This window comes from Cryptomeria japonica, chromosome 8, assembly GCF_030272615.1.
Source record: "Cryptomeria japonica chromosome 8, Sugi_1.0, whole genome shotgun sequence".
Taxonomy (NCBI): domain Eukaryota; kingdom Viridiplantae; phylum Streptophyta; class Pinopsida; order Cupressales; family Cupressaceae; genus Cryptomeria; species Cryptomeria japonica.
This window is the reverse complement of record NC_081412.1, coordinates 133,196,038-133,206,623: the sequence shown is the minus strand read 5'-3', so window position 1 is coordinate 133,206,623 and position 10,586 is coordinate 133,196,038. Positions and strand designations below refer to the sequence as shown.

Sequence of the window (10,586 nt, the reverse complement as noted above, 5' to 3'; positions counted from 1 at the left end):
ATCAGCTGCACAAGTATTGTGGCCCTTTTGCACACCTATTGGTCTCACTTTTTGGGGGGGCTCTTTTGGACACTTTGGCAAAAACATGTTGATGTGGCACCACGTAGGATTTTGAGAAGCGCGAAGTTAGGTTGCACAACTACTAGGTCCTTTCCCCTATTTATTTATATTATACAATATAAATATGTGGCAAAACAAGGATATTATATGCACAATTGCTATAACGACTATTAGACCCGGTACGACTACTGATCCCTCTCCCCTAGAAACAGATGGAACACGATGCGGGAGGCCAAAGGAATCTTCTTGTTTAGGAAAAGATACTAAGTAATCCTAAACTTTGTTTTGTTTTCTCTAGAAAGATTTCCATTTCGAGGAACGGTAGGTAAGAGGTGATGTGACAGCCAATAAAGCCCATTTGATCAGAAGCTGACAATCAGGCTAGGTGTAAAGGTCAAACAATGGATTGTTTTTACCCAACGTACCAGTTCCTTCTAGTTATATTACAATTTCGTACTGTCTACGGCATTTTTATGAATTCTCACTATCTTTCACTGACATTCAATGAGAACAACTCAGTTTCTTCTTGTACGCTCTCTATCTGATGGCAGATGGAATAGTATATTATGATCGTTATTCATTTGTATATGCCATTTTACTTTGTATTTTGTAGTTGCTGGTTTAATGGCACATGTTCAATCTGCAACCCTTGTGAGCATCGTGAACACCACCATTGAAGGAAGACTCTGTTATAAATTATGGCACATTGAGGTTATTTTCTTAAAATGGGAGATATGGCGGACTCTTTACAAGATCCACTTATTCATGACAAGCAGAATGGGGATGAAGAAATTTCATGTAATTTGCAGGAGGGCGATGAAAGTGGGTCAGTGGTGTGCTCGAGATACTTGGGAAGGAGGATTGCAAATGAATCAAAGAAAATATGGGCAATTGCAGGGCCTGCCATATTTAGTCGCATGGCTCTGTATGGGACAAGCATTGTGAGTCAGGCTTTTGTAGGACACCTGGGAGAATTGGAATTGGCTGCCTTTGCCATAGCTACTACTGTCATTGTGGGATTCAACTTTGGACTCTTTGTAAGTATCCATTTATTCCATCAATACTGTTTTAATTCTTAGTAGCAAATTTCAGATTTGGATATTATCGTAAAGGCATGAGAGTTTTGGGCATGGCAGTTAGGCATGGCAAGCGCCCTGGAGACCATATGTGGCCAGGCTTTTGGGGTTCGGCAATATCATTTGCTAGGATTGTATATGCAGCGAGCGTGGATTGTCCTCTTTGGTGTTGCAATTCTTCTCTTACCAATGTATATATTTGCAACCCCCATCTTGAAGATCCTTGGACAGTCAGATGAAATTGCTGAATTAACAGGAAAACTTTCAATCTGGCTCATTCCTCTACACTTTGCATATGTATTCTACTTTCCAGCCCAGAGATTTTTTCAGACCCAGTTGAAGAACATGGTCATTGCGTGGATCTCTGCAGCCTCTTTTGTGCTCCACGTTTTTCTGAGTTGGCTTTTTATTTTTAAACTTGAGATGGGGTTGATTGGTTCTGCAATTACATTGAATTTGGCATGGTGGATGCCCACATTCGGCCTAATTCTTTATGCCACCTGTGGGGTTTGCCCACGGACATGGACAGGTCTGTCTAGAGACGCTTTCTCAGACTTGTGGGCTTTTTTCAAGCTTTCTGCTGCATCCGGTGTCATGCTATGGTTACTTGCCAATTCTGTTATGTAAGATATAAAATGTGGCTGGATATGAGTGTTCAAATGATTCTACTTCTAACATACTTTCATCTTGTAAACAGTTTAGAAAGTTGGTATTACAGAATACTGGTCCTCCTAACAGGAAATTTGCCAGATTCAAAAGTTGCCATTGATTCTCTTTCTATCTGGTAAAAAAACATTTTTTCTGCAATATTTACTTAGAAACAATGCAGGAGTGCATATAATGCTGTAAAGGCTATTTTTTTAAAACTTTAATATGTATTTATTGCAGCATGAGCATCAATGGATTTGAGATGATGATACCACTTGGTTTTTTTGCTGCTACCGGGTATGTACTGATAAATGTAGAAAGTATTTCGTGTTTTTTTAATGAAATGCAAAAAAATGTAATCGTTTTGGACAGCCGTGAAATATATAATGCTCATATGGCAATATATCTGTATTCCTAATGATTGCGGGTTTAGATTTACTTACAATCATATTCTTGAGTTCTGCTACATATTTGAAAATTTGAAGACAACTACTTAGCTGTTTTGAAGGCGTGCCCAACTGAGCTCACAATTGAAGCATTATCCATTTATCATCGTTGCATTTCTAGATGATAAAATCTCACTCTTTCATTCAAAATTTCCAATGATTTTGGAAGTAAATATTTATTCATAAAACTCTTTTTTCAGTATTATTATGGACAAATTAGCCTTTTGAATACCCTGTTTCCTGATCTGCTGCAGACTCTATTTGTATCACTCTTTTGCAGAAGTTCCAAGCATTGCATGTTTATCTTAGTTTTGAGTATTCTTTGAAAGATGGCTTCCACACAAGGCAACCAAATATGATGACTAACTAAACCAATAAACTAAATAGCTAATTTTAAAGCTTTTAACTAATAAATAATCTCCACTTTTTCTTTATATATCTAAATGCTATCATAACCCACTTTTCAATAAGTTACTTCTAGTTATAACTACAATCGACTTCAGAACAGGCTCCATCCAGTCTTCTATAGCCATTATCTCTGTTTTCTGTGTGATAAAATTCAAATGTTAAGCTGTCACAAATTCTACTTCAATTGAGTTAATATCATACCCATTATGTCTTGTATTCTGGCGTGGATTTATTGTTATATAAAATTATAAATTTGTTTGCTTGTGAGTGCAGTGTGAGGGTAGCCAATGAGCTGGGGGCTGGAAATGGCAAAGGAGCCAAATTTGCAGTTATTGTCTCTGCAATTACTTCAACCATGATAGGCCTTGTTTTTTGTTTGCTCATAATTCTGCTTCGCGGGGAATTTCCTCTGATTTTCACAAGTAGTACCATAATTATAGATGCAGTTTCTAAACTGTCACTTTTGTTGGGCTTTACTGTGCTCCTTAACAGCATTCAGCCAGTGCTTTCAGGTAAACAAAATTCAAATTCCCCTTTCCGTGTGTAAGCATTGATCACAAGTTTACAGCCTTGTCTTTGTTCCTGACAATGCTGGAAACATTGTGTTTCAAATACTGTAATTGCCATAAGATTTACAAGCACTAAACAAACCAAATTCAACTTCTGAACTGCTCATTCTTCTTCCTTATTATTTTTAAACAGGGGTAGCGGTTGGATCAGGCTGGCAATCCTACGTTGCTTACATCAATATTGGATGTTACTATGTGATCGGTGTCCCATTTGGTGTTATGCTTTGTTGGATGTTTAAACTGGGGGTTTTGGTGAGTTCAAATTCTATAAAATGAAAATTTTAATGACTTCCAAGGAGACCCTGTGAGCAAAGGGAATGGAAAGCTGTTTACAAAATCTGGAAACAAAGATTTCTTAAATTGTTCATCTCTTTATGCTTGATTAACTTTCTCAACCCTAGTTTCTCAAATTTTAATGCATGGTATCCCATACTTTATATGGCAGGGAATATGGACAGGAATGATATGTGGGACAGCAGTTCAGACCATTGTTCTGGCTTTTATTGTGTATCGGTGTGACTGGGACAAAGCGGTAAATGCTAAATCTCAATTTCATTGCCTTGTCTGTAAATTATACAATTGCCAAAATGGCAATGAATGTTTTGAAGTTTTGATTACATTTCTAAAGTGTTGTATTAACTGCAGGCTGCTGAAGCCATGGATAGAGTCAATAAATGGTCTCCAGAGGATTCGTCCTAATAACACCATCATGTTCCAATAGAAGAAATAATCAATAGCTTTAAGAGAATAAATTATAAGCTTGCATGGCTCTGTTTGTTTCATGCCACTGCCAGCCCAACGATGAGAGGGAGCTAGAGATGCTTTTGGCCCATTTGAGGAAGTATAATAATGAGAGAACATTTTTCTCCAACTTAAATCTACTTTGGGAATAGAAGCCAACATGTAACATAAGTTGCAATGGATTAATTGGTTCTGTTAATGATAATAAGGTACCATGGAGGGACCTTATAGAAGGAAAAAACACACGAATTAATGTGTTGTGTCTGAAGCCTCTTAATGTGGAGGCGTTTTGGGTTAGGTTATTCACTTTTAGTTTTAGGACAGTCTGTAGTTTGGTTTGGACAATAGGTTAGAGCGATTTCAATTGTTTCCTTGATCATAAGGTTACATGAGGAACTATTTTGAAAAAAAAAAATTATGTTGGTGTTGATTCATAGATGAGTGTATATTCATTAGTGTTTCAATCGTTTTATAATTTTAGTTAAGTATTCATTAATTTTAGTCAAAATATTATTATTTTTCATTTACAACAAAGTATTTATTTTTAAATTAAAAGATCTGGAAATATGATATCGAAGGGAACCTATGGCTTTAACTTGGAGCTGATTGAGTAGGATAGGGGCACTGGGTGTTGGAGTCCTAAAGCATAATAGTATAGATGCTAATGTTGGAAATTAGATAAGGAGTTATATAGGTATTTATCCTTAAATAATGGGGTAAAATTAGGACACTAGCATTGTTCACTATAGTCTTAGGGTTTTGAGTTCTACAAAGTTTGAAACTATTTGTCATTGTCTATTCTATCTATCTATAACTTCAAATCACCATCAATGTTCAAATTTGAACCTATATACATGAAAAAGAGAAAATATTGATTTGTATAGGGGCTTGCCTTAGTCAAACCCCATGTTGATGTTCCCACCTCTACAAAAGTGATGATGATGATGATAACAGTCGTGTGTTCTTTTAGTAGTAGAGGTAAAACAAATAACATAAATTATAATGATTATCTTATTAATGAAACCCTTGCAAGTGAATCTCACCTAAGGTGATGATGACTTTCTCTCATGAATTCTTGTAATATGTTAGTATAACATGATATAACAATAAACAATAAACAATAAATGATACTTGATAATAGATCACTATATGCTTGATAATAGCTTCAAACTTCTTAGCTTGATTGATCTTGAATTATAGAGCTTGAGGGAGAGAGATGTAGACACCTAAAAATGTCTCATTGATCATGTACTAATTATCCGTCTAATTAGTTAAATAATTATATTATTTATTTAATTAAGTTAATTAATCTATTTCTTCTAATTTCATATTTCCTCATAATCTTTTTAATTATTCTATTTCTATTTCTATCATCATTTAATCATTTTAATCATTTTCTAATATTAATTAAATATTTATTATTTAATTAATTATGGTTAATTCCCTAATTTAAATAATCTTATTATTTAAATAAATTAATTCTCAATTTCTATTTCTTATTCTTTCATCATTTAATCATTTTAATAATTTTAATCATTTTCTAAACATTAATTAAATATTTATTATTTAATTAACTATGATTAATTTCCCAATTTAAGTAATCTTTATTATTTAAATAAATTATTAATTACTCAATTTCTATCTCTAATCATCTAATCATTCAACCCTCTTCTAAAGTATTAATTAAATATTTATTCTTTAATTAATTGTGATTTAATCCTTTAAATTAAATAGTCTTTATTATTTAATTAAATTCCATTTCTAAATAATTAAATAGTTTCTTTAAATTATTTAATTAGCTAATTAATTCTTCCATTTCCAAATCCCCAAATTCTAATTTCATTTAATTTCATATTCTTCTAATTTCTTCCAAATACATCACATGTGCATGATTTCAAAAAAACAAATTGAAAATCAAAGTCAAGTTCTAAATATATTTAAAGGCTAAATTGAATTAATAAATTCAATTATTTGAATAATATCTCATGCAAAGATTAAATTAATAATTTAAATCTAAATGCAAGCACATGCTAAATTAATTAATTAAATCATTTATCTCTCCAACTTCTATTTCCATCCTTCAGTTAGCATTTTCTAAATTTAGCTCTCAGTGTCATCCTCTTTATTTCCTCCAATCATTCTTTTTCTTCCTTCAGTTAACTCTTTTTCTCAATTAGTTGACTCCTTTAATCTATTCAATCTATTGAGTTTCACTCCTACAATCAACAGTTCAACTATCAACTTGCATTTGAGCTCACCTGAGTTCACACCTCTTGATCAATCTGTTCCACCTTTTAATCAATTTTCTCCAATTTTCTATAAATTGAGCATCCAATCTCCATTTTCAATCCTGCTCGATCTTTACTCTGAATCACAAACTTTGAATCTTTGTGCCACTTGCAGGTTACCAGCGCAATATCTGAGAGCCATCAAACCACGAAGAGAAGAAGAGCAATGGAAGCAATATGCACATCTTGGGAATAGGGAGTTTTATTTGAATTGATTTCATTCTTAATTCCTGTTTTGCTTGATGATTGCATTATTTCATTGTCTAGTTTGTTAGGTTTGTTAATTAGACAGGGATTCGTGATTTCCCTGGTGTTTCTAATTGATAGCTTTAAGATGAATTCTAGCACGCTTCACATTTTGGTGAACCTGACGTGAAATAACAGCAATTTAACCTTTTTCTGTGTTTTGTGTGATTTTTGCAGATTGTGCGGATTTTTTAATTTTTTGCAGGTTGCACGAATTTTGAGAAAAGATTTTTCGTCACGCAATCGCATAGATAGAATCACACATTCGACCCTTCGGGGTCACGCATTCGTCCAAACAGAATCACGCATTCGTCCAGATAAAGTCACGCATTTGTCCAAATAGGGTCACGCAATCGCCCTGTCCGGATCACACAATCGCCCTGTCCGGATCACACAATCGCCCTTTCTGGGTCACGCATCCGCAGGGTTAATTGTTGTTTTATTTTTATTCTGTCTGTTATTAATTCTGTATAATTCTGTCTTAAATTTGGTTAATCAGGGATCAAAATTACTCTTTTATTTCAGGATTTGATTAACAAAGTTTATGGCAAGAAAAGTTCAATTCAAAATTTCAGGTGCGAGAAGGACGAAACAACAAAGGAGGGAAGCTAAATGATATCAAAAATTTCTCCAAGTAGAGAAATTGATACAGGATTCAGAAGAACAACTGGCCTTAGACAGATATAATAGCCTAGTTCTTTCCTATACAGTTAAATATGATCTAATCAATATTGAGTGGATGATGCGAGATTTGGTTAGGGCTTCACAATTGGTTGTGCAGATTCCTGATAGAGTTTAATTTTCTTTAGTGGTTAATTTTTTTTATTTTTTTTGTTGTTTGTATTTTGTCACGCAATCGATCTGTTATTGTTACGCAATCGAGCAGATAAAGTCATGCATTCGCTCTGTCAGATTCAAGCATTCACTCAATAAGTATCACGCAATCGCTCAGGTATTATTACGCAATCGCCTCTATCAAGTTCTCAGTTTTTGTTTTCTATTGGTTTATTTTGCTACTAATCTTCTGTTTATAGCCTGTGGCGGATTCGCAGAGAGGATTAGATTAGTAATTTTGCATGCACATCTCACAACAGTTAAAATTGACATGCATGGATAAATCTCACACTTCAATTTTTAGTGCTTAAAATCAACAATAGTTAAAATTGACATGCATGGATAAATCTCACACTTCAATTTTTAGTGCTTAAAATCAACAACAGTTAAAATTGACATGCATGGATAATCTCACACTTCGTTGTTGGTGCTTAAAATGAACATGGGCCAAAATTGACATGCGTGTATCTCACACTTGGTTTTTGGTGCTTAAAAATCAAACAAATGGTTAAAATTGACATGTATACCTTCATTCTTGGATTTGGTGTTTAAAATTGACATGCACATGCGGATCTAACACCTAAATTTGGGCTATAAAAAGAACGTGAATCAAGCTGCATTAGATTAAATCATTTTTCATTTTCTTAAGGGAAAAGAACTTTTTATTGTGTCTGGGGTGGACCTATTGTTGCACTAACTGCCTTTCTACACGCCATCGGGCCTATGGGAGAAAGAAGGAAGGTGACAACGACATCCAAATTTTATTTTTGTTCTACGTAGTGAGGGGTATCTTTGATTGGGGATTTCATCACCCCATAGAGGTACTTCGAATTGGGATGCGTTGGGGATATCATCTCTCCCAGCATACTCTCAAATGGGTTTTTCGAGCTGCTATATAAATATACTGGTCAGGCGGCTAGAGTGTTGAGTGAATTCAACGTATGTGGGGGCTTTCCCTGCACCGATAAGCTCAATTAAAGTCTTAAGTGGCTTGCTCTGAGAATTCGTTGTTGGATCGGGACCCCTCAAAACCTAATACTAAGAACCAATTTAGCTGCCAAAAATCCTACGTTCAGGGGTTCCAGGAGTGCAGATCATACCCCATAGATACCCCTCATGTACCTTACATTATGAGATAGAAATCCCTCGGGGATAAGATCTTCGGATCTTCGGGGTAAGAGAGATTAGCATGCCCGAGAAGTGTGTGTCATGGAGTGGAGCTAGTGCTGTCAGACTCTCTATCTGTCCATCTTGTTTTAGTATTTTGTTGTGGGGGGCTCACTGAATGGTGTCCAATATCCAACCTAAGACTATTTTTTGTGCTTTTTTATGTATCGTTGTGATAGACCAGTATTGAGTCAGTCCCTTGGGCTATTTCAGTCCTTATCCTATGTATCTCTGAATTTTTTGAGATTGTATGAAAATTGAGTCAGTCAACTATACATACCTGCCAACCATTGTTCTCAGATTTGGAAAACTGCAAAACATTGTCTTACACGCGAAGTTACCAAAAACAAATTCCATTTTGAAACTGATTCTCAAAACGTCCTTACATACTTGTGATCTTAGGCATAGTCCCATTTTACGTCCTCATTATCATCCTAAGTCTTTTGCATAGTCCTATTTTACATCCTCATTATCATCCTAAGTCTTTTGCATAGTCCCACTTACGTCCTCATTATCGTCCTAAGTCTTTGCATAGTCCCACTTGCGTCCTCATTATCATCCATAGTCGCTACATAGTCCTAATTTTGCGTCTGAATTATCATCTACGTCTTCATCTAGACCTCATATACGTCTGTCTTAGTTCATCATCATTTGCACAATCATCCTATAAAATCATACCCCAAATGTCCAAAACATAATCAGAGGATCAATCAAACTCAACCTCAACTCAAACAAGTTGGTCAAGTTAAATCAAACATTATCGCATCTAGAGAAATGGAGAAAATATCTTACATGTTGTGATCCTAGGTCCAAACCAAACAAGCAAATATCATGGATTGGAATTATACATTTCGTAGGGAAGGTGGAGGATTCATCCCTTCCATTCATATTCCATCACCATCCATAGAAATATTAGCTCAGCAAATCAAAACTTTGCAACAACAAGTGATAGACATGGCTAGTCCCGACAACCATAGGGGCTGGTTAGAAAACATGATGAGAGAAGTGATAGCCACGAGGGGATCAGTATCAGACCAACCTTCTAGTTCTTGTGAGACCATTCAAACATGCCAACCTTCGTTCTTCAACAAAAGCATTCCTACCTCAGTTCAACCAACATTAGAGTCATGCAAACCTTCTTTTTCTTTCAACCCACTACATCAATCATACCAATCACATCAACCCAACATTCAAACCTCATTCAACCAAAATCACACCCTTTTCAACCAAATTCCAAATCAAAATTCATATCAACCCAACATTCAAACCTCATTAAACCAAAATCACACCCTTTTCAACCAAATTCCAAATCAAAATTCATTCAACCAAAATCACATCGTTTTTAACCAATGTCCAAATCAAAATTCATTCAACCAAAATCAAACCTCATTCAACCAAAATCAAACCCCTTTCAACCAAAGTCCAAATCAAATTCATTTAACCAAAATCAAACAACTTTCACCCAAAATCAAACATCTTTCACCCAAAATCAAATCCCTTTCAACCAAAGCCCAAATCAACCATATCTATCCACCATTTCATTATCCCCTGAAGTCACACAAAACCAATCCATGCCATCTCTATCTAATAACACAACCTCCCAAGGGCTATCCATCGTACAAAACCAATCCAATCCAAGTCATGATTTAGAGAGTCTCATTCAAAATCCTTTCTCATCAAATCAAAAGGTTGAAACATTCCAAGAATCTCCCATGAATATCCAAACTCCTTCCTCATGTCAAAATGATGATCCAAAATCAAAAGAAATGGACCCTAAAACAAATCAAGATCAAGAACAACCACTTCCATCTAACCCAATTTTTGATCAAGATCCCACTGACCAAGAATCTTATGATGATCCCCTTGCTCTTTTCTATTCCATTCATAATGACACCCTTCGATCTCAAGAACAAAGTGTCTTTTCAAGTCCCATCCAACATTCACCTCCTAAACAAGATCAAGACATCTCTTCCATCCTCCCTAATAATCCCTTTACAAGCCAAGATCAAATCATACCTTTACCTTCATGTCCTAAACACGATCCTATTATTTCTCCAAAACCTGATCAAGGTCCCTCCATCCCTTCATCTCCATGTCATAATC

At 35.2% G+C, this 10,586-nt stretch overlaps 1 protein-coding gene across 1 annotated transcript; it reads left to right on the top strand.

The window, feature by feature from the left end:
- The first annotated feature begins 794 nt into the window (after window positions 1-794).
- Window positions 795-3,906, top strand: LOC131041554 (protein DETOXIFICATION 27-like). The gene is made up of 8 exons (XM_059210224.1): window positions 795-1,097; window positions 1,197-1,738; window positions 1,834-1,920; window positions 2,025-2,081; window positions 2,912-3,150; window positions 3,341-3,459; window positions 3,653-3,769; window positions 3,853-3,906. The coding sequence occupies exons 1-8, from the start codon at window positions 795-797 to the stop codon at window positions 3,904-3,906; spliced, it is 1,518 nt and encodes a 505-aa protein (XP_059066207.1).
- Window positions 3,907-10,586: the final 6,680 nt, after the last annotated feature.